At 48.3% G+C, this 23,786-nt stretch overlaps 1 protein-coding gene across 5 annotated transcripts in view; it reads left to right on the top strand.

The window, feature by feature from the left end:
* The first annotated feature begins 1,482 nt into the window (after positions 1-1,482).
* XIRP1 (xin actin binding repeat containing 1) overlaps positions 1,483-23,786 on the top strand; it is a 33,354-nt gene continuing 11,050 nt past the window's right edge. Inside the window, exons 1-6 of one of the 5 annotated variants that reach the window (XM_027695473.1) lie at positions 1,483-1,592; positions 2,974-3,110; positions 4,362-4,416; positions 5,774-6,184; positions 6,997-7,078; positions 23,568-23,728. In XM_027695473.1, the coding sequence (XP_027551274.1) occupies positions 2,983-3,110; positions 4,362-4,416; positions 5,774-6,184; positions 6,997-7,078; positions 23,568-23,728 (837 nt within the window). In that variant the 5' untranslated portion in view covers positions 1,483-1,592; positions 2,974-2,982. Of the gene's footprint in view, positions 1,593-2,964; positions 3,111-4,361; positions 4,417-5,773; positions 6,185-6,996; positions 7,079-13,469; positions 13,621-23,567; positions 23,729-23,786 lie in introns of those variants that run through there. The other 4 variants (XM_027695472.1, XM_027695474.1, XM_027695471.1 and 1 more) reach the window with 4 other exon arrangements.

Raw genomic sequence — 23,786 nt, 5'->3', positions numbered from 1 at the left:
TTCTATTACTATTGGATGGACTGCAGTGTTCATTGTTTCATTCTGTCAGCCAAATCCTCCTCCTCTAAAATAAATAACTAACAAGGATGCATCCCAGCTTCAGAGATGTTTTGCCCATGCAATTAAAATCCTTCTACCCTCTAACAGGTTTGTATTTGTAGTGCAGCAGCTACTATACTCTACTGGTATTTTCCCGTCACCATGCAGGGCACCCTGCACAGTCCTCCAAGAATTCGATCTGGCTCAGTGGGGGACATCCATCAGGTCAGGGAGACCCTGCCTGGCACAAATCTGAGTATGCACAAAGCTGGGGCTGAGCTGGTTCTTAGGCACTGCTGCAAGGAACACGACTGATAGCATGAGAGGAGTCCACCGTGTGAAACCAGACTTGCTGGATCTATCCACAGGACAGAGAACTAAAATCATTAGTGCTTCTCAGTTGTTTTAGATGCTGAAATAAAAGCTCAATAAGGAGGTCTATTCCAGTAAGAGCTGAATCACAACACATGGAGAAGTGCAAGCTATTATTTCACACAGCAATAGCACAGACACTCAATTTGTTTATCCAGATCTACTTTGCCCTGGCTCACTGGCTTCTCATCTCAAAGGTTTCTTGCTTAGCTTAAGCATTTCTGAGTAAATTATTTTCCAGCTTTTGATGTCACATATAGCTTTTCTTGTTCATTATAAACCAATGCAGTGATCTGCTCTTATTTGTGCACTGGCTTTACTGCTTGGTCAACTTTCCAGCATGAGTAGAATAAATCCCAGAGGGAATTTCACAGTAACCCAGTTACTGTTAGGTGAAAAGCAGCTCTTTTTGTGGCCATGATGTTTTTTGAGAGGGTGAGGAGGCTATTTTTGCCAAACCCTGTCTTTAATCACGCTTAGACTTTAGCTAAATCAAATCTCCTCAGGGAGGCCTGCCCTCTGCTTCCCCCAGTAATGAAGTATTTCAATTCATTTCATCTGGACTCTGGCCTGCCTTTCATTTTTGCCAGGAGGAGCAGAGTATTCCCTGGAGCTGTTAACACCCCAGAGAGATGCCTTCCCCTGCAGCTCATGCAGAACCTCCCCGGTGAAGCCACAAGCCCAGGGGACTAAGAGTTGAGCTGAAAGCTCTCTCTGGTTTGGAGGATGGATATATGACCTGGGCCAGAAGCATCCATTTAAAAATCCCCATGCAGACAAGCTCGTTCCTGCTCCTCCTGAGACAAGCTGGGGACATGCATTCCAGCAGATTCCCACCTAAATCAGAATCCAGGTTTGGGTATAGATGGTTGTGGGTACCCCAGCCAGGATTTGAACTTATCCAGTGTTTTTATGAGGAAGAATGAGACCTCAATAATTGGCGACAGGCTGACAGGAGGAGGGAGGAGGCTCCATCTCCTCCACTCTTCAGTGCCAGCTCTCCAACTCGCACCATCCCCATTCGCACATCAGCTTTTAATATTTAATTGCAGCTTTGCCAGGGGACTTTGCCTCCTGTCTTGCAAAGAAGGGGGAGAGGAAGGAGTCAGGAACGTGGTGCTGGAGAGCCCCGAGGAGACTATCAAATGGCAGCTCTTGGGCGGAGGGAAGCGCTGTAGCATGTAAGTAATTTTACACAAAAACCCTCACAGATCATGGAAGATGGAATGAATTAATATCAGAAAAATCCTGTAAACCTCTAGCAACTGGGGGATGCTGAGCTGGTTGTGGGAACTGTTCGGGGTGGGCCGAGGAGAGTATTTCCATCAAGTGCCTGTACTGTATTTAAGGAAAAGGGCGGATAGGGAGCACTTCCCTCCTAACAGGCTCGTTTTTGCCACAGAGTAAATCCCTCGAGGGCTCTTAACCTGGAATTGTTTAATGTTAGACACCACCGCAAAAATAGGAAAAAATCCCCAAACTGTGGGAGGTGGGAGCCTGTGATCTAACAAACCTGTCTCTTCTCTAACATCGTGGGAAATGACCTGGAAAATAAAAATAAATTAAAAAAAAAAAAAAAGGAATTTTTTTAAAGCAACTAGTGAGAAATTTGTCTCCCTCCCTCTAGACTTGCTTTCAGATGTCTTAAAGGCATGAGAAGGGAGGCAGAGATCCTCAAACTGCTAAATGACACCCCTATCCCCCCCAGAATCTGCCCCTCTTCAGTACATCTGGAAGTGGACACCCAAACACGGGTGGACAATGACTCTGGACGCTGCCTAATATTCAGGCCAGTGCCAGAGAAATCGCTGATGAAACATATTTTACAGGCAACGTGGCTTTTAGAACAAATACTTTCAAAATGTAAATACAAGTATTTAATAATCCCGCAGTTCAAATGTCTGTGTCAGTAATTAAAAGGCAATTACAAAGAACTTGTAGGTCCCCAGAGCTCTGTCTAAATTCAGAAAATGAACCCCAGATGACCCAATGTACTTCCAAGTGTCAGATCAGTCACTGCAAATACAATGCCTGAGACTTCTGCTGCACATTTTTGAAGTCTGGAAAACCAGAACATTTTTGGCAAAAGAGGCCAAGGGGTGCTTAAATCTCCAGTAACTGCCTGAATCCAGAGCTGGTTCAGGCCTATGCAACATTAGAAACATAAGAAAATTCTAACTAATAATGAATATACAATAGAATAACTTTAAATTATTTAAAGTTAATTGTTCTTAACATCCTTTCCTTCTCACTGTCACAGAGATGAACTTGGTGATCTAAGAGAACGAGATAAGTGGTAGAACTGAGTGGATAAAAAACATTCCCTGCATTAGGAGGGATTTAATTTAACTTGTGTCTTCTTTAACCCCATTTTATTTTTTCAGAAGTGAATTTATGTGATGAGGTTTGCAGATGTATCAGTGAAGACAGTATTTGTTCCACAGCCTTTTACTGATGCACCAGTCCCAGGAGTGGAGATGGACACACTAATTGTTGGCTTCTTTCCCCTGAATCTTCACATCCAGCACCATAACCTTTGCTCTCTTGTTTCAATGCCAGCAGACAGAAAACATGGAAAAAGCCGAGAAGCTGAGGCCAGCTCAGTCCTTTCCTTCTCTGTGCTGTTCTCCAAGGAGCAATCCAGAGCTCAGAGCAGTTCTTCTGAGGAAAGCTGTGTCCGTCTCTGAACTGGTTGCCAGGTGGGTGGTTAATCTGTGGCTGCAGTTCAACTCAGACCCAAGGGGCTCCAGGGTGGACTCTCCCTCTCCCATCTCCATAACAAAAAAACATCACTCAGATAAAGTCTTTCCCAAGCACAGCATCCCAAATTGTCAGGTCTCAAGGAAGAGGTGGGTATTTTCTGCCACACATGCTCTTAGCTGTTATATATTTCCAATGCATTGTTATGTCTTGGAAGACAAGTCCTGATTTAAAAGCCAGACACACTCAACAAAGATCACTAAATACAATGACACAGAAGAATTTACCCTCAACCCCAATGACTGGAGCATTCCCAGGGGGACAATTCAAGCTTTTAATCTTGATAGTCTGTAAGGTGCCACATGGGAAAGGAGCAAATGCTGGAGAGATAAGCTGATGAGGAGGCAAGAGAGGTATGGGCATTGCATCCCCTCCTGGTTTCTCTCAACTGTCTCTAACCAAAATGCTCCAGGGAGAGTCACATTTCAGTCCAGGCCCCTTAAGGGCTAATTTCTCTTCTGGTTACAACCCATGACTGAGATCAGACCACAACACTGCCAAGCGTGAGACAAATAAGATTAGGAACAGAACCCAAAGGACATCTCCCTCAACATAAGAGCGACAGAGCAGCTGTCAAGTCTGTCTCTTGAACTTCCCCGTGGGACAGTTTAGTTCTGAATATCCCAAACTTGGTTAGTTTTCAATGTAAATGGCCATCTATCTGACAGAGTCTTTGGAGAAGGCTGAGAGTGCACTCCCCTCAGCAAGGAAGGGAAGGAAGGTGGTTTCTTCTGCAAAGGTCTCACTCATCACCGGTGTTGTATCAGGTCAGGTACTGACTTGGTAAATCACTTTATATTAGGCTAAAGCTGAATAAATTGACCTTCTGGAAAGCCTGGCTTCAGCTCCAAGCTGCAGGTCAGCAAAGTGCAATAATACACCTCTTTCAGGCAATATAACCCCCCAGGACATCCTCCAGCAATGGAGAGATGGAGCACTCCAGGGACACGTCTGCATGGAGCTGGGGAGGAGAGGGCTCCCATGGATCTAGCAGTACTGCACTGACCTAAAACCAGTCCTCTTTGGGGGGTTTCTCATATCTATCTCACTTTTCAAGATTTCTTTTGGAGTCTGTTTGGTTGGGGACTTCCAGAGGGTAGGGGGAAGGCAGAACAAACCTGTCCACAATACGAAAAAATACATCCAGGCTAAAAAAGGGATTAAGGTCCCATCTTCTGTCTTCCCTGCAGGTACCAAAGCATCCTGGACTGTGACAGAAGCATGACTAAGCAAGAACATCCCAAGGTGAGAGCCAAAGGGGGACAGGTTTTCCTAATGACAAAATATTCCAGTTATTGGCAATTAGAGACAAACCAAAACCTAACATTTTTTACAATATCCATTGCTGTTCTGAGGACACCCCAGAACAGGTTAGATCCAATTGCCTTTTAATAGGTAAAGATGGACTGGCACATATACCATGCTACAGGATGGGATGGAAACTTAATGTATAACATGCAGGTTGCTCTGGAGTGAGTACATTGTAGGGGTAGAGACCATCAGCAGCTGTAGGACCTGGCAGAGGATTTAGTACTGGTTAGAAAGTGAGGGAAGGGATCCAGCCTGAGGTAAAGGTACACAAAGTCATTAAGGCACCCCCTGGGCTGGCAGGGATGACACTGAGGTATCTCTGCCCTCCTGCACCACCAGCTGGAGGGTTTTTGAGGTCACCCTGTGTTTCAAATGACACCTACCAAAGAAAGTGGGTGATTGTGTCATTCTACCCCAGGGTGCAGAAATCACTTTCTTGGTGCTTTTGACCGTAATGGGACTTAGACATCAAGTCCACAGGTAGATTTTGCTCACAGCTACATTTAGATGTCTATTTCAGAATCTTACACAAAATTCCCTCCTAACTAGAAGCTGTTACTACTGTTCTCACATCATGGCAAAGGTTCACCTCCCACCTACCAGTGTCCCTTATATCATACTTTGCTTGCAAACTCATTGGCATAAGGTGCAGTTGTCAGCTCTGTGTTTGCATGTTAAGTCCTGCTTTTTCATAAGGGGCCACTTACACCCTGGAATATAAATGATAAAATAACTCCCTGGAAGGCAGATACTCTGGACTTTATTCAGCTGATCAGAAAAAGCTGAATTTCACTTCATTAAAAAAAAAAAAGCAGAATCTGAAAATTTTAATTTTCAGTCCAGATTTTTAAGAAGAAACTTAAAGTTTCTTATGAAATGATATGGAGGGTGGAGGTTTCTGGCTGAAAACACAGTTTCATAGAGTAGGGGGGTGGAGATGGGAATGGAACAATGATCCAAGAGGGAAGACAACCACTCGTCATATTTTTTCTACTCCAAGGCTTCCTTGCATGGTCATAGACAAATGAGGAAGAGACTCTGGAAATAGGCAAGACAGAAACTTCTTCCACACTTCAAAAAAGGGCTACAGTTTAGATTGTGTCCCTGACATTTACTCAGAGAACATAAAGCGGAAAGTGATGGGATACTCTTTCATTCCAAAAAGTTAGGAGGTCAGTAGATGTGATGCTTGAAGTAGAAGAGTGGGAAATAAAAATTTCACATGTTTTATTACTGAAGTCATATAAGAACCTATTTCAATGGGGTTTGGGGTTTGTTTGGGTTTTTTTAGCTCATGGAGAGAAGATATCCATCACAGGCCAACGTCCTTTCAATGGGGAAAACCTATGCCTTATCTCCAAGTCATCCCAGCAATATGTGCTCAGGCAAGACCATGGAGGGTGTTCCCATCCCTAACATCAGTGCCCCAACAAGGAACCTCAAAGGACTCCTGGCCAACTCTGACACTCCTAAAGTCACTCCACGATGTAAGAGGTTACACTGTGCTCCACTGAAGACACCATCTCCCAAAGGCCTTTTGAGGACGAGGGAGCCTGATGCCAGCACCATGACAACCATCCAGCCCCTGAGCATGGAGACCAAACCCCACAAAGACCCATCCTTCCTTTCCCCTCTTCAGAGCATCCCGAGGAAGGCACAGTGGAGTCCTGCCACCATTAAATGGAAGGAGTCTTCTGCAAAGGTTAGTAGATGTTCTTCAAAAGCTCCTGGAAATATATTTCCTTTGGGTGTCATCATTATAAGTGGTTGGGTTTCATGGTGATGCTTCATCATCCACTGATGTCAATCCCCAGGCTTGGGGAATAGGCTTCCCTGTGGAACTCTATGTCTAGTGCCATCCAGCTCTGGGTGATTTAATGGTCTCAGGGGCACAGGTCATATGTTCAGCAAACTATTCCTTGGGATGATCCTCTTCCTGGAGGGAAGGAGTTGATAGGAGTGGGCAGCCTAGATTGGAGAGAGATCCACATCAAGGAAACATGAGAGATAATATCAACATAAAATTGATATCATCTGGAATACTAATTATGGATGATATCCTACCTGAAATGGTCATGTTTATCCCACTGTTGTGTGATATCAGCCCAGCCCAGTGATGGCTACTCCACATGAGGGACTGGTCCTTCACTGCAAATACAGCAAAGGGCATCTCCAATCACTGCTGGGTTTGAGACACTTAAAGTCATTGTGGGAGCTGGTAAAGGAAGTGGATGGATAATCCTGACTCTGAAAGGTGGCCTCAAAATCAAAGATGGGTAGAGAAAATACCAGTTAGCTCTGGAAATGGGGCAGATGGGGAGCAAAAAGCTGTGAAGCACAGTATTGGAGAGAACGGAGCAAAGCCAAGACCGGGTCAGGTTTACAGGAAAAGAAGGCCACCTTTGCCTCTGGAAAGCCTCCCGTGCTGTCACCTTCCCCACACTGGGCCTTGGTGCAGTTCCTCTCCCCTATTTGTGGGAACTTACCCGTTTCCCTGCTGTTGTTCCCACGCAGGAAGGGAAGCTGTCCCACGAGAGGCCCACGATCATCTCCTTGGTGCCAGGTACAGCCGGTGACTCAGCCCCGGGCACGAGCTGTGAGTTGGATTTATTTTGGCTACAGGTCATCACTGCTACTCTACTGCCAGCTCTACACTTGCAACTGGGAAGGGTCTGCTTGTTCCTTACACCTAGTTGTATTTCCCACATAACCCAGTAGCAGACACCGACTGGGTGATGTTGGCTGGGGATCATGTGGATCCTGCCAGGACTGACCATGCAGGAATATGGCCAAGGATAGGGAGCACAGAGAGCAGATGACCCTGTGACTGCAGCCTTCCAGCCCTGATCGGTCCCACTGCACAGAGCTGGCAAATCCCAGCACAGCTGGGATCTGGGCCAGTGATGAGTCCATAGAGCCATGCTGGCTCTCCCTGTGCTGTTATCCCAGCAGTTAAAAATAGCTGCTATTAAATACCAAGGCAGAAGTACGTCCATGTTTAGTTTGGGATGAGTAATATCTCCCTGCACCTCAGCCTCGAGGATAGGAAGAGGGAGAGGTTCCTTTGTACCTAACTAAGGAGCTTTGGCTGGGCTCCTCTTTGAATTTGGCAGCGGTGGTGTATCAGACACAGTCATCCTTGGCTTAAGATAGGACATGTAAGGGATCCCTAGTGCTATGATATCATCAGGACTAAAGCAGGTCAGGGATATTTCAGGGCAAGAGGCATCTGTGAAGAGTGACAGATCCAAGCTTTGCGTGAGAAAAGGTTGAATTTTGCCAAACTTTATTGTTTGATTTGGGGCAGAAAAGGCAGCTCTCCAAAAATCCCATAATGACTGTATTAGAGACCACTGGACCATCCTGCCTTCTTTGGGCCTGGATCGAGAATCCAGGGACCCCTTATACCATCTATTTCGGATTTGTTCTCTTTCCTTCCCATTTCTTTCTTGTCTCTGGCACAAGAAGGGGATAAAAATCACACGCTGCCTGGATTTGAGACGCTGTATTTAATTACCCAAATACGTGGGAAAAGATGTCTCTTACACAAGCACACAAATGATGGAGCTGAGGTTTCCACAGCATTGCTGGGAATTTGTTTTAATGTCAAAGCACATGATGTCACCACTCTATCTAGCTAAACACTGTCACAGTGTTATCTGTAGTGTGCCTTTTACAGCGCGAGGAACGTCTTTTCCTCTGGCTGGCGAAGGATGAATCATGGTCTATCTTAGAGCCTTACACCACTCCCCAGCCCCTGACTCAAAGGCCTTGTAATAGCAGTGGCTTCATGTTGTTGTGCTTCATTGGGAGGCCTTTGTGTGAGGTCCTTCTTGGGAGGCAATTCCATCCATGGAGACAGGAATATGACAGCTACCGCTGATGTAGGTGCTGGATTTGCTCAGAGACAAGAGTTGTAAAGCTTCCTAAAAAAGTCCGGGAACCCGCTGTCCCAAATCTCTTCTGGGACAAGGCATGTCCCAGGCTATACCTGTGCTGTGTTGCGTCATTCCCATGGAGTGAGAGAGACGTCAGCGCTCCACAAGCCTCAGCAGGGATCAGGGCAGGTCTTCTACGGGAACTTCCTCACCATCCCACAGGGACTGCCCCACAGCCCTTCTCCAGGGCTGAGGAGGGGACACCCGGCCAATACAGTGACCTGGGATGGGGAAAGCAGTGTCTAGTGGTTTGAAGCCACACAATAATGTAAGTTAAAAGCAGGGCATGGTTCTCAGGGTATGGAGGACAACAGCTTGGTAGTGTCTAAGACAGCTCTGCTGACTGGCATTTGGGCTTATCAGCAAACACATGTCCATGCAACAGTTCAGAGCTGAGTAACCACACACAAAGTCAAAGCAGCAGCTGCTGCACCTCTTTCCAGGCATGGCACAGTCACCTCTGAGACACTGATGGAGACCTGAGCGTTGCTCAAAGGGGGAGGCTGCTACACCCCTCAGAAAAGCCCATTCCTGGGCAGCTAAACCAGCTGGGCTGTATCCCTGGTCATGCTGATGGTATCAGATGATCCAGAGGAAGCTGCCACCAAAGACGTCATCAAGTCACTAACTAAAGAGGTACAAGTGGCTGTAGTCTGCAGTAATGAGATTAAACTGAGCACTGGAATACTTACACGATAGAACAAAATTCTTCCTAGGAATGAAGATGGCAAATCAAGGCACCGTTTTTCCCAAAGGGAAATGGTTGAGAGCTTGAGTCCTTTAATATTAAAAAGGAGAAAGCACCAGCTAATTTACTGCAGGTAGAGTCTGCTGAGTACTCTGGGTTTAAAAATTAACAACCTTTAGATGAATTTTGGCAGTCAGAGAGAGGAAATTGCGGTCAAGGAAGAGAGAGGAGGAACATGCACGCGGGCCCACACGCATATGCTTGTGCATGTGTGTGTTAACACAGCTCCATTATTCAGGGCTTTCAGCTGAAGGGCACACGGGGATGTTACCTCGGTGCAGAGCAAAGATGAAACAGGAGCCTGACGTGACTGCAAACCACAGAGCGTCCAGGCAGCCTCCAAAACGCCTGTAACCCCCTCCTCCTCCTCCTCCTCCTCTCTCTTCTGTGTTCATTTCGACCTCTACCCACAGGAAATTTTCAAAGCGAGGAGAGGAGGCAAAGGAGAGGGCAGAAAGCAGTGGGGTCCCCCATCCTGCATGCAGGGAGACTCAGGTTTGGTTCAAGCTTTGCTTGACGGGGGAGGCTCCTTCCCCTGCTCGCTGCAGCACCCACACTTTCTGCTGCAAGGGGGTGCGGTGCCATCTAGCGACAACGAAATCTCCTCACTTCGATCCCAGAATCGGTCTCCGCAAGGATGCTCCGGACACTATGTCCCAACCCCGGCCGTGGGGGGAGGCTGCCACCCTCCCTCTCTCCATGACCTGGGGCTTTCAGCCAGCATCCTCCCGTCTGCATCACGCTGTTCAGCAGACGGGCTGGGGAGAACATCACTAGTGAACTGGAAAGATCCGAAAGGCGGGGGGGGGGGGAAATGCTGATTTAAGATAAAAGGCTGCACTCGTGCTACAAACGGCTCTGAGTTCAAGGTAGCTCTGGCACTTGCAATGATAGAGGCTCCTGCAGTTGAAATAATCCTTAAAAGCTCATTTCCCTTTCAGCAGTTGCTTTTCATGGGCATGACAGGCAGGAGTTCAATGTCGGGACTCCTGTAAGTGGCCAGTCTCTCCAGCTCTCAGTGCTTGGTGCCTCTGGGACTCAGACAGGAGGGAAACCCTGACTAGAGCACCCCACATCACAGAAAGAAGGGGCAGAAGCAGGTGCCATCCACACCCTATCACCTCTCCCAGCCTCTGACAGCTGGTTGGGGATGCTGGGATCACAGCCTACTTCTGGGGGGGCTGCCATGGGAGTGTGCAGTGGTTCTCAGGCAGCCAAGGAGGGCAGGGGGGGATCAGACTCTGCTGATCAGCCTGGCCAGCTCTGCCAGCAATCAAAGCAGACAGACTAGTCCCTCCTATTTGGCTTTTTCTGCAAGCCCTAGCCTCTGCTCTCACTCAATCTAACCTAAAGAGCCTTTCCCCTGCCAAGACCCTCCTGTCCTCTTCATCGGGCTTCCAGCAAGAGCTATCCCATCTCAGCCAAGGGCTCAGGGTTGCCCTCTGCTCCTCACCCCCAGGCTGCTGATCTCCTCCATCACATTCTCAGTGCTGCTCAGAAAATCCCAGTGCCTCATTGATTTTTTTTTTCTCATTTCCTGCTTTGTAATTAGTTGCTGTCTCCCAGACAGGGGGAGGAAACCCTTTCCCCAGGAGCTGTGCAGATCTGTCAGGTAGCTCAGATCTCTCTGGGTCGCAGGAGCAGTTTGCAGGGACACTGATGGGGACACACATGAAAGTCACAACCCACAGCAGACCAGGTCCTTCACCTAGAGATGGAGAGACACAGCAGGAGTGTGAACAACCAGCCATGAGTGCAGACAAACCATACACATGTTGCAGATGAAGAGAGAGCTCCACATAAATATATGCATGCACGCCTCATGTTCATGCTGGGCACATGCACACCACAACACACACATACCTACTGAGAGCTGCTGACTGAGCTGATATGCTCTGCCCTTCACCTCCTGCCTTTATGTTGCTCCACCTATATGGAATAAATAAGATATCTCAGGTCCCAGCCTATCACTGTTTGCTCATGCCCCTGGCACCCACTTCATGCTACCTGAGCATGTGTGTGTTTGCTGACAGCCTGTGCCATCCCCAGCCCTCTGCCTCACCACGTGGCTGGCAACCAGGGACCTGCCTATCACCCTCCTAACAGCTCTTCCCTCCGACCTCCATTTATTGAAGGAGGCAACAAAGAGCACAGAGATCACTTCAGAAGGAGGGGTGATGATCTTCCGAGGCACCAGGCTTAGCACAGACAGCAGGGGAAGGGTAATTCCTACCCTTGCAGAATGTTTAAAGAAACTGGGCTAGGGTAGGGAGGAGCAGAGCCCTTCCAGGAGACTCGGTGAAAGCAAATGGTCATCTGGACCTGGATGTCTTGTGAAGTGATTGATGTGATGTGATGTGATGTGATGTGATGTCACGTGGCATTGGCAAGGAAACCACGTCACGTGCTGAACTGCAGCCTGGTTGATGTGTAGCATCATCTCCAGAGACTGACACCTGCAGACCCACAGGGAAAGGAGAGGGGCAGCAGCCCCTCCAAAAAGTCCTGTAGAGCTCCAGCAGAGGTATTCAGGAGGAGGGCACCAAAAAAGCTAAAGCATCTCAGTAATTAAAGAGGTCTCTGAAAAAGAGGGAGTGGCTTTTCACATGGGTAGATAGCGACAGGGAAAAGAGGAATGATTTTAAACTAGAAGAGGAGAGATTTAAATTAGATGCTAGGAAGAAATTCTTTACTCAGAGGGTAGTGAGGCACTGGAATAGGTTGCCCAGAGAAGTTGTGGATGTCCCATCCCTGGAATTCATCAAGACCAGGTTGGATAGGTCCCTGAGAAAACTGGTCCAGTGGAAGGTGTCCCTGCCCATGGAAGGAGGTTGGAACGAGATGATCTTTAAGGTGCCTTCCAAACCAAATCATTCTTTGATTCTACAAATCTGGAAAATCAGCAGCAGTTGCTTGGCCCTTTGGAGCAAAGAGCAAAAGAGCCCTTTGGGGACCAGAGTTGTGCTTCATCTACTGATCACAACTCTGCTGAGGTCTCTATGTGACCAGTATGCTGAGCTGAGATGGAGACATCCCTGTGCAAAAACTGTGCAAACACATCGCAGGAAGGGTGACAGACCTTGGACAAGCACACTTACCCTGTGTTTCTGATGGTGCACCAGGGCACAGGAAGGATAAAACAGCTTCTGCACTGGCAGATAAAACAGATTTTTGCCCTAAGCTCATCTGGTCCAGCACAGCTCCCACCTGTGCATCTCTGTCCCCCACTGCTGCTGCCCCAAGCTGTCTGGCACTGGGAGCTGTGGGCCATGGGCATGGGAGGGTATGAGCAGAGTGGGACCCAGCGTGGGTCTCTTGCAGCCCTCACCCTGTGTTTTGTGATTCTAAGAACTTCTGAGTGAGTGTTTTATCTCAGGTGATGGGAACTTCTGGTACTGGCACAGTCAACCCACATCTTTCATCACCACAGGGTGATGTACTCCAGAATACACTCTCTAAAGGTGTCAGAAAAGTAAACCAAAGAGACAACAGCTGGGCCTGATTCAATATTACTGGGTACATCAGCCATATTCTTATCCCAGCCTGCTAAAGGTGGACTACTAAAACAAGCCCCAGAGCTCTTGGTTGTGTTTGTATTTATTATTCAGCACAGCCAGGCAGGGTCTCCAGCTCTGACTCACAGTTGTACCCACCATTAATACACTAAAAATCGTACCCATTGCTGAGCTGAGCTTTGAGGGCATCAACAGCCCTCTGGGGCTGAGTGCTTTATTATTATCCCTGTCCAAACATTTCCCAGAGCAGCTGCCTGCGACACCACATGGCTACAGAGGGGCTGCAAGGATGGGGACAATCCCCAGCTTACCATAAAGCAAGCAGAGTGGTCGTCCTTCTTTCAGTCACTTTCCTAAAGCATTATTTTTCCTTCTTAGTTCTAAAATATCACAGCTGATGAGGAAATAGGGAACCAGAAAATGTAGTTAATACCTGTCACCTTCCCAGCTTTTGTCTTAAAATTTTGTCTGTGGCCAGAGGTGACAGGGGCCTGGCTGTGTGGATCAAAGCCTGAGGACATGACAGTGAGTCAGCCTCTTCCCCATTGCACCATGGCCTGGAAGCATCCCCCTTCCCGTACTGGGTTACACCGGGGGTATTTTGAATGAACAAATTCTGAAAATAAGCCAGGGCCCCAGCCTTTCCCAGCCTCTGTGCAGGATCGCTGGGACTCATGATTGACTCAGCCTGGTGGAGGAGCAATTTCACTCTTCCCTAAAAATAGACCGAGTGGTTCATCCTCTCAACATAGCCCAGCACTCGGCGATAAAACCAGCTGCCAGGGACCACTGGGAGGCAGTGAACAGGACCGAGGGTGTGGGCAGTGGAGCAGGACTCCTTGTAGGATACACTGAAGGCTGCCTGGCCGTGAGTTTCTCGTAGATTTTGGGGCTGTCTGCAGCGTGACACACCTGTCGGGACTACAGAGACCTTCCTGTAAGTAATATTGGGGTAGATTAGAGTGGGGCGAAGTGTTGCATGAAAACGAACCTCAGGCTGATCCTGAAATGCAGGGCAAATGAGGGTGCTTAGCACCTTGTGCTGTGAAAGAGAAGCTGCAGCTTCTGGAAAGCCATGGATTTTATTCTGCTGGCCCAGAGCTTGGTGAATCCCACTGTCTGCTGCAGAAGTTGTGTTCCACAGGTGGTGGCTTTGGTCTGGTTCAACGCCATCATCTGGGGCACTTGGACACATCCTAGGCAGAAACGGAGCATTGTTCTTGTGTGCTTTTCCTCTGTCTTGAAACACTGAAGTTCACAGCTTTGAGGCTTAAATTCATGGGGACAGATCTCAGTGTCTATACTCTCCCCCAAAAATTACTGTTATTTACCATGCCTCTGGTCACTGTGACCCCAAATAGGGGCAAGAATCCGTATGGGATTGGGTTGAGCCAGATGGACATTGGGGGTGGAGGAGACCTTCTCTAGACCCAAACCGTGTTCAGGACTGGTAGTGGGTAGGCAGCAAAGTGTGGACTGTCCAGAAGCAAATGAGCTTTGCTTCATCTTATATCCCTAAGGAACAGGAGGCAGGGAAGGTTTAGTTAAGGAGGGAATTTCTTTCCTTCCTTCTTCAATTTCCATCTCCAGAGAGGGTTGAGAAATATGTTTGTGACCCTGAGACAAACAAAGGCTTCAGGAGCCTGTTGGGTCAGCAGCATTAATATGGCCATACCACTCCCTTCTTATGCTCATGTGTGTGGAAGGTAACTCCAAAAACCTGTGTCACTCTGTAAAACAGAGCAAAAGTCTACCCCTGTGTGCACATGTGTGTCTTATACCTTATTATCCATTTGCCAAATCCTTTTGGCTCTGAGGTCTGTGTTGTGGTCAGCAGGAGAGCCAGGACTGCAGGTCCAGCCCCTCAGTCACTGTGGGAAGGGCCTGACCTGAGCTGGAATTTTTCCTCTTCTCATTTTTTTTTTTTGCTCATGTAATGGGCAATAGTTGACATTTCCTTCTGAGATTCCCATCCTGCTGATTGCTGCGAGAACAACAGAAATTCTGTAACTTTCCCCAGTTCTCTCCAAGTCTCCAGTTTTCACCTCAATCTTTGCCGAAAAATCATTTCAGATTTTCATCAGAAAACAGGGATTTAGGGAAAGAGTGGTGGAGTTGCCTTTCTTTCCTCGTGCTTCTGGTACAGATACCACTTTGCAAAAAGAGATAAAATCTGAAAACCCATATTCTTGCCCAGGCAAAGTGGTAGATGGTTCATTAGTGGCAGTTAAGGGATCCAGCCCGGGTGGAATTTGTTTTCAACCCTTGAATAGTTGCAGTGTTTTGTAAGACACAAAAGCTTCCTTTTGGGGGGAAACCAAGCAAGGATTCCCTAACCCTGTTACTGGGAGGGTGAAAATCCTTCTTTCAGCACCAGCAAAAGTCCCCAGTCTGGGTCTGAACACAGCAGCAGGAATCTCTGCATTAAGTACTGTATCTTACTGGTATCTTACCCCTTTAAGCCAAACATTTCTGAATTTCTGGCAATTTGCCTGATTCAGAAACAAACGGAAATTCCCGGGAATCTCAGTAGCAACAAGTGGGTTGGGATTTTTCTCTTTAGAGGATACTGCTAAATTAGTTTGGGGCATGGCTGTTTCTTCCAAAAGAGTATTGAGTTTTCTTGGCTGCCGGAGATAAAGGGCTGACAGCGGCATGGAAACACCGGGATAAGAATAGAAAGCCAAGGCAGGGTCTCGCAGCTCCTTGGAGCTCCTGGCATCCCTGCAATTCCCTCACGTAAACACCATGGCATGGCAAAGAAATTCTTAAAGATGCATGCCACGGCCCTGATCCCTGCTGGGCCCTGCATCCCAGGCAGGATGTGAGGCCGGTGATGCTCACGGGGCTCGTGCCTGCTCAGACATTCCCAAGGTATCTCTTCGGAGCGGTTGGAGAGGGCTTCCCTTAAAAGGTCTGGTATTTGCGGCATGCCAAGAAGCCCTCTCCCCAGGCAGAGATTATTCCAGTGGGCAGCTTGGTGTTGCTTTCCCCGGGGGATGGGGATTTTAGAGGGAGGGAAGCTGCTGTCGTGAATGGCCATCCCGAATTGCAGCCTGCAAGGGCTGAGATGCTGCGCTGCGGGAGGAGGGAGAGCAGAGAGAAGACACTGGCAGAGGGGTAAAAGTAGTCCTGATGGTGGGATAGGCGAACTAGGGAAACGGGGGAATAAAAACAGCGCTCGCTGGATGTCAGGTGGGGGTGTTTATCACCATTTCAGTGGAAAACTGTTCTGTAAATAACAGATGAAGAGTCACTGGAGGGTACGAGAATGGTGCTGGCGTGAGCAGGGCGTGACACGATCCCAGCGTGTCAGAGGGCAGGGCTGGGTACTGAGAGCCCAGCGACACACAGCCCGGGGAGAGAGTAATTAAACATCCACTCTGCCTTTATTAACCCTTTATTAACTTAGCAGAGGAACACGGAGAATGAGGTAATGCCGAGCAGACAGTCAGGTCTCCACTCACCTTCTCTAGACAGTTGGTACCCAAAAAGTGGGGTGATGGGGTGATGCTGGAGCCCTAAGGAGAGATATCCCACAGCAGTTGGCCCACTCAGGAAGGCCACGTTCCCAACCAGCAATGCCACTCGCAGCTGTCTCCCAGCAGAGCTTCTTGGCATTTTTTTGGTGCCAGGAATAGAGTCCTCCACATTCCTGGATTTTTGCAAAGCCCAGAAATAGCCCTGAGCTGCCTTGGGGCAGATACTCAGGTCCGCCTGAGGCTAAATTTTCCCAGCTCTTCTCAGAAGCTCTTTAAATTACGTGAGGGTCGTGATGCTGCTCCTGCAAAGTCCATCTGACACTGGGGAACCAAAAACATTTGCAGAAGCGATGGAAGATCATGAACCTTCAATTTGGAGGTGCTGGAAGTTGCAAAGAGATCTGATTTTGAAACTCAAGGGCAGGAAACAAGATATTCCTCAGCAGTTTTTTCCTTCACCCCCCCCTCCACCCCCTCAGACTTGCAAATGTAACTTTATACACGTGCAAAATGTTAATTATTAGACTATAATTTAGTAGGCAATTCCTAAAGCATGAAATGAAAATTTAAATCTTATTTCCTCTTCAACACAGCTGGTCTTTAGTTACATTATTTTATTTTACTTCTTTAACACCTTCCTCTAGTTCTGGCGCTTTTCAGCCCATTTTCCACCCCAGAAATTCATCTATTAACTCTGTGCACCAGAGTTCCTCAAGTGATTGCAACATATGGCTTGCAGACAGCGCAAAATCTTTCTTAAAACCTTTCAAAAGAGAATTATTTATATATTTTGATGTGTGTTAGTAATGACATTTATTTTCTATACCGGAGATGCCCCCCATCTCCAAATTAGGGATCTGTTGTACATGATGCTGTACAAACTTATTTGAAAGGACAAGGTGTACTCATGAAAGTTTGGAATCAGAGAAAAAAAAGTTTTTAAGTTGCATGATTTTTTTTAATCATCTAACTGTAATCAGTGCTGTTCTCTACATCTGGGTTGGTAGGTGAGCCTGTGAAAATCTTAGTTCTCACTTTTAAAGGTTGATTCCTAGCCCATATAGTTATAACAATCAGGCAACTTGGACCAAAACAGTAAAACAACACATGATTTCTATGTAAAAAGAACATGTTTACAGTTCCCACCCTGTCACATAATGAGACAACCGATGGCAAAAAGAAAAAAGCTTAAATTTCAAATCCTCACGGTCCTTTGTAGGACTGAAAATGAGAGAAAGTACTGCAGTTTTCAAACAGAACAAAGTGTGATCCTGGTGTCAGGAGGGAGCACCCGTGAGGGTAAGCAGGTGTTTTAGAGCATGACTCGTCCTCAGTCTTTACTAGAGTCTGGCTAAAATCCCGTTGATGCTCCCTGTTGCATCTTTGTCCCACCTTTTCTACCCCTTCTTTAGGAGAAAAACACATGACATTTTAACATTCTCTAAAGCCTCACGGGTGGGTCATGAGGGCATTGAGAAATAGCTAGAGATGCTCTCCCATCCCCAAATCCTCACATCCCCCTCAGGACTACCCCTCCCTGCTCACCTTCTTGGCAGCCTCCAGACTAGGGCAGCAGGGAGCTTGCCCCACTTCCCACTCCTTCAGCATGTGTCTCCTCTTGCAGAGCTTCCCTATGGACCAGGGCCACTGGTTCAGGGATTGGGGCAGAGGTTTAAACCTTTCCCCGCTGACTGAGCACCCCCAATGGGCTGCCTGGCTCCCGGATTAAGCTGCAGCACTGGTTTCCCAGCCACCCTTTATGGGTGCTTACCCATCCATGTAAATTCCCCCAGCCCAGCCCTGGAGCAGTGCCGGTGTTTGGGAGTCACTTTTGTCAGGGAACCGATTCTCCGAGAAGAAAAGCTGGAAGGAGGATGGGACAGATGTGATTCTGTACATGCAGCTGCCACATCCAAGGGTAGAGGCACTTCAAAATGGGGTCCCCATCTGCAGGGATGTGCTTCCAGCTTCAGGAGGGGTCAGTGAGCTGCTGAGGTTTCACCAACATGCAAGCCAGGGACAAGCAGTTGGGGATGGGGACACATGTCCAGCCACACAGCCTGGATCAGGGGGCTGAGCTGGTCATGACCATCCAATTGGGGGTTGCCCATGGCTAATCCCAGGCAGGGAGGAACAGCAGCCCCAGATTCCCAGGAAACAGGCAGCCCAGAGCACCACAAACCCAGCAGCATTTCCAGGTCAGCTCACCTCCATCCCCCTGGAAAAGAAAGTTGCTTTCACAATGTGAAGAAATCTCTACTTTGCCTCTGATTCCCCCAGTAATAAGGAGTTCCAGGACACAGGTCCCTTTGCTCCAACTGGCCTTTGAGTACTGAGTTTTGGGTCCTGCACCATGGGATGCACCGAATGCCTCGTGGCACCTGAGCCATGCATAGCCAAGGAGTGAGGCCATAACAGGTCTGTGCTTTGGGCACAGGATGGGACAGCAGCCAACATGGCACACCCAAAATTGACCTGCAGAGGAGCAACGTCAGGCAGCCACAGAGCAGGTGATGGAGGATGTCGGATTCGGGATGAGATGCTCTCACAGCACTGCTCCCTTCAGCGAGTGATGGAGCAGGACAGGACCCTGGCAGAACTCGCCCCACTGGACTATCCCTCTCCCCCCGACTCATGCAAGCCCTGTGCGAGCCCCCAGCTGATCTCGGCCCCCGTTACACAACCCCCAGCTCAGGCACTGCCCGTGGGGCGCACACAGCCACACAAAGGGCTTTGCTTAGCAGCTGTGTTTGCTCAGGGCGGCTGATTTTGGGAGCAAAGCCGATGACATGTGGTTGGCCAGGCGACCCGGGAGACTGGTGCTGAGCTTGCAGCTTCCTTTTTTAATAGGTGACTCAGGCGCTCGGTAGCTCACTGGGGTTGGTGGAGGGAGCTGTGAAGGAGTGCCAGCGGCAGAGGTGGTGGACACCAACAGGTGGGTAGCGTTGTTTCTTTGCGGGCTAAATAGGTTTAAATAGAAAGCAGAGTGACACAGGGCTGCTGTGTTACTGGTGAGATGGGGTTTTCTCAGGGGAGGGCGGAGGGGGAGAGGTTTTGTTAGTGATTTGTTTTCCACTTGTTGGGAGTTGGCTGTCAGATGTAACATGATTATGGTTCAAGAGACCTGTAACATTATCTTCAGTAGGAGACAGAACAGTTGAGTGATTTAAGGGTAATAATTGAAGAGGAAGTGAGTGAACTTTTAAATGAATATTTAAGAGTCTTTTTCACCCATTGCCTTGCCTTTCCCCCCGTGTCTAGAAGAATCAGTGAGTACAAATGAATACAAGGAATTATTTTTCCCCGTTGCAAGTTTCCAGTTCCCACAGCCCTCCCTGCCTTCCTGGGGTGTGAGTTATGGGGCATAGAGGCTGTAAGCTGAGCCCGAGCTGCACATGGGTCGGGCATGGGAAGAGCTCAAGAAACCCGACAGCTGCTCCCCATGGACAGTCCTAACATTGCAGCCCCTCACACGAAATGTGCAGATTCATCCGGCGCCAGACACTGGCACCAAGGACATTTTGCCGACAAACGCCAGCGGGGAGGAGCATTCCCTGTATCCTTCACTCAGGCAGCAGAGCCGTCGGCCGCAGTGCCAGCCGCTGGGCGGGACGGGAGGAGGGGGTTTGCAGGAGCTCTTTCCTTCTATTTTAGCTCGCAGGGGATGCTTTAATGCTGGAGGTATCTGGTTTAAAGTCCCTGGGGCTGCAGTCAGGGCTGGTCAATCAGCGCCGCGCGGGATGCATCACTCGGCGCTGGGTCGGATGCCGAACGTGCCAGCGGAGCCCTTTTGCTCAGCGAGGCAGAAATGTGGAGCCCAGCACAGGGTTCAAACTGGGCTTTCCATCTCATGCACAACAAATAACACCCTAAGCCCGGCCTGCATAACAACCTTTGGCTTTGCTTTAGCGTCCCCAGCTGGGAAGCTCCGCGCTCCCTCCCAGGGGATGCACCTTGCTCGCAACTCTGGATGCGTCCTCGGTGCCGCTCGGATGTCGTTTATCCACACACACGTGACAGCTCAGCTCTCTCGTTAGCGGAATGAACTGTTGTTCTTTGGCTCTTATCTATAATTAGCAATTTGAAGGGTGGCAGCAGCCTGTTTCGTCAAGGCAGAGACGTGTGGAGAGACCAGACTTTGTGGAAGCGCGGAGCCAGCCGCCCGCCCGGCGGGTTGGAGCGGCCCCTATCTAAGGCAGGCGGGTTTGTGAGAAGTGATAAGCAAACAGAGGGCTGTGCACAGCCTGTGCACTGCAAAAAAAAAAAAAAAAAAAAAAAAAAAAAAAGAAGAGAAGGAAAAAAATAAAACAAAGGCAGCGATAAGGGAATGGCTTCAACGAAAGCCTTGTATCTAATTATATCTGTCATTAAAACAAGCCCTGTGGCCTTTCATCCACCCAAGCTAACGGATGAAGGACTCGGCAGCACTGACACTGTGCTATTTTCCACTGCAGGGTCTGGAAATATTCCTTCAGCTGCACTATTCATTCCTGGCTGGAGGGGTACATTGCTTTTCTTTGTGCAGTATCTCAACCTACAGGTCTATAGGTCAATACAAATTATATCATCTCAGCGGTAATACCCATAGACTGGGGTGGGAGGAGACCAATAAGTATCACCAGCCCAGCTCTAGGACGTGGGGATGCTTTTGCTAAGCACTTTGCATCAAAGTGGTTACACACAGTAACACTTGTGTCAACCTAGGCAGGATCCCTGCCTTGCCGTGGCCCATCTCCTAGATGAGAGTCAAGGATTTGTGTTCATTTCCCAGCCAGAAAGGCTGCAAATCTGTGCTTGGTTGCCTTTCTCCTTTGAAGCTAACAAGGCTCACTGTCTCCCCACTGCTCTTACTGGGAGGCTTAGCCAAACCTCATTACTGTACAAGGGAGAAAGCTTCTGCTTGCCAGGCTGATTGGACCCCTTTTTGCCTTTCCACTAGGTAACTGAGCAATGGAGGAGAAAAGAGAGAGATTCCCAGACAAGATTTTCCAAAGCCCTCCTCAAAGCCTTCTGCAGCCAACTCAGGAAATGCTGCAAGGACCCTCCTGATGTCCGTAGGACAAGGGGGAACAGTTTTAAACCAAAAGAGGAGATATTTAGATTAGATATTAGGAAGAAATTCTTTACTGTGAGGGTAGCAAGACACTGGCACAGGATTCCCAGAGAAGTTGTGGATGTGCCATCCCTGGACATGTTCAAGGCCAAGTTGAACAGGGCTCACAGCAACCTGATCTAGTGGGTGGCATCCCTGCCCATGGCAGTGGAGTTAGAACCAGATGACCTATAAAGTCCCTACCAACCCAAATCATTCTAGGATTCTATGATTTCCAGGATGCTGTTTATCTCAAAAATCCAGGATCTAGTCAAAATTTGGGGTGTCTTGAGTAAAGTGGGGAAAAGTGATGCAACCAGAGGATGGTTGCAACCTCTCAGCCTGTCTCAATATGCACCAGGTCTGCACCAGCCTTGCCACTGTCTCCACTGGCTGTAGACATATAGTTCCTTTTAACTAGGTATTTAAGCTGTGGGCAGTAGAAATCAGGAAAAAAGGTGCCATATTTACATGGTGACTTAGCAAAAAAAGAAAAAAACATTAAGGAAATACCTTCTTCTGTTTCTGCTGACCTTCAGCAGAACTGGGCAGCTAAATGTGTATTGCATCCCACTGCTTCCTCATGTATCCAGCCTTGGTTCATCATCAAAATGCCTGCACATATGTAGGAGCAGCTGAAACAAAGGACAACAGAAATCTAGGGGTTTGGCACCTTCCAGCAGCACACTGGCCAGGGTCTGACAACTCACTGAGGTCCCTCTGCTCTTGTTTTCATGGCTTTTTGGTGTGTGTTTGTACCCACAGGAACTGGTATTTCATTTGAAGCACCAGCTCCTGGAATCCTGTTAGTGTATAACATTAGCTGTTGTCAATTTAAAATAAAACTAGAATAAATTTCCTTCAGTATTTTCTGAAAAAACTTGAAAATCTGAACTTAAAATGCTGAACATAAAGAAAAAGAGTCATTGGGTTTGTTATTTACTAATTTTCGTGATTTGAGGACTGAGATTTGAGGGCACAGAATGCTGGAATGGCTGGAGTTCTTCTAATGTGCACATATTAAAAAGTACATCAGCCCTTTCCTGGCTGTGCAATAGCTGGATTTGTGGAGAGAGAGCCCATTGTTCAAACAGAAAGCATTGCAAATACCGCACTAAATCCGAATGCAGCAGTGCAAGCCTGCAGAGAACAGGAGAACCTTCTCGTGTTTTTACAGTGGTAACAGAGAAATTACAGCCCTTTCTAACCTGGAGAACTGAGGTGCATCATGTAGGAGTAAAGCTCAGTATATGTCTCTGATGGGAGGTGGAGATGGCATTACCTAGCAGGGTAATGCAAAAAGAAAGTTCTTAGCTGGAATTTGGGGTTTCTGTGAAAACTGAACCCATCAGCATTAAATCCATTAATTTTGACCTGAACCTCTCTCTGGGGATGGACATAACTTTCATCCTCAGTGAGAGGGGCAGCCCCCACTGTTTAGGGGGATGAGGACCAAGGGGGATGAAGTACAACAGGTAGGAATGAGACACCATGGCCTGAACATCATCCAGAAGTGTGTGACTACTCCAACCATCCCCTCCCTCTGTGTAGCCCCCAGGAGGTCTGGTTAATAGGTCACCTCCTCCCAGAGTGGCCATTTCTCCATGAACCCAATAGGGACAACCTCAGCTGTAGTATCTCCATGGGAGACATCTGAACAAAGGTAGGAATGCTGAATATCTTGAGTATCTCAGCAATGCCATGCTGGGCTCCAGTGTGGGCCCCATGGGAGCTGGTGAAGCTCAAAATATCAGTTCTCTAAATTAAGAGCAGGGTTTGGTCCTCTGGCTCTGCCAAAAGCTCCCTGCTGCATCCTGGGGCAAGTCTTGTAGCCTCTTCATCTCTCCCTTTCCTGAAACAGGGTCCCAGAGAAAAGGTGAAGATAAATGGATATAACTGCCTGAGAGGCACATCTACAGTAGAGTGGTGGAAATTGGCTCAAGTTAAACACATGTACCTCCTTCACATCCTCTGACTCGCTCGTGTTTGGTGATGGCCTTGTTCAGGGATGCAGGAATGGGGGTGGGCTCTGTGCCCCACCAGCAGGATGGTGGCATCAGGTCACTGCCAAATGTGTGGCTCTCATACAGGCTCAAAATCCATTTCAGCCATGAAAAAGGTGGAAATATCCGTGATTTTTCACCAAATCAAAAGGGCATGATGTTAAGTTTTGGTGGGCCAGGGCAGTGGCTGCCGGGGGTATGGTGTGCCGACGGCAGAGCCCGTGGTGAGCGATGCTCACACTCCAGGCTGGCCCTGCCCTCCCGCTTTTGGCTCGGGGCTCACCGCGCACGTCTGTCCCTGTTTCAGATGATCGGACACGGTCATTTTTAGACACATCAGACAACACTATCCACATACTTCACCAAGGACGAGGGAGGTCCTCTGCACCCTCCGTGAAGGAGCTGTCGGCTCTCTATCTCTCCCAGACAGCTGCCGCTGCTGCTGACGCCGGCAGCCCCGCACAGCCGGTAAGCACCAGCATCCTCCCCCTCCCAAATCACCAGCGGCATCCCAACAATGTCCCGC

Source organism: Neopelma chrysocephalum, unplaced genomic scaffold (assembly GCF_003984885.1).
Source record: "Neopelma chrysocephalum unplaced genomic scaffold, ASM398488v2 Primary Assembly neopelma1_101, whole genome shotgun sequence".
NCBI classification, from domain to species: domain Eukaryota; kingdom Metazoa; phylum Chordata; class Aves; order Passeriformes; family Pipridae; genus Neopelma; species Neopelma chrysocephalum.
This window is presented reverse-complemented; position numbering and strand designations above follow the sequence as displayed.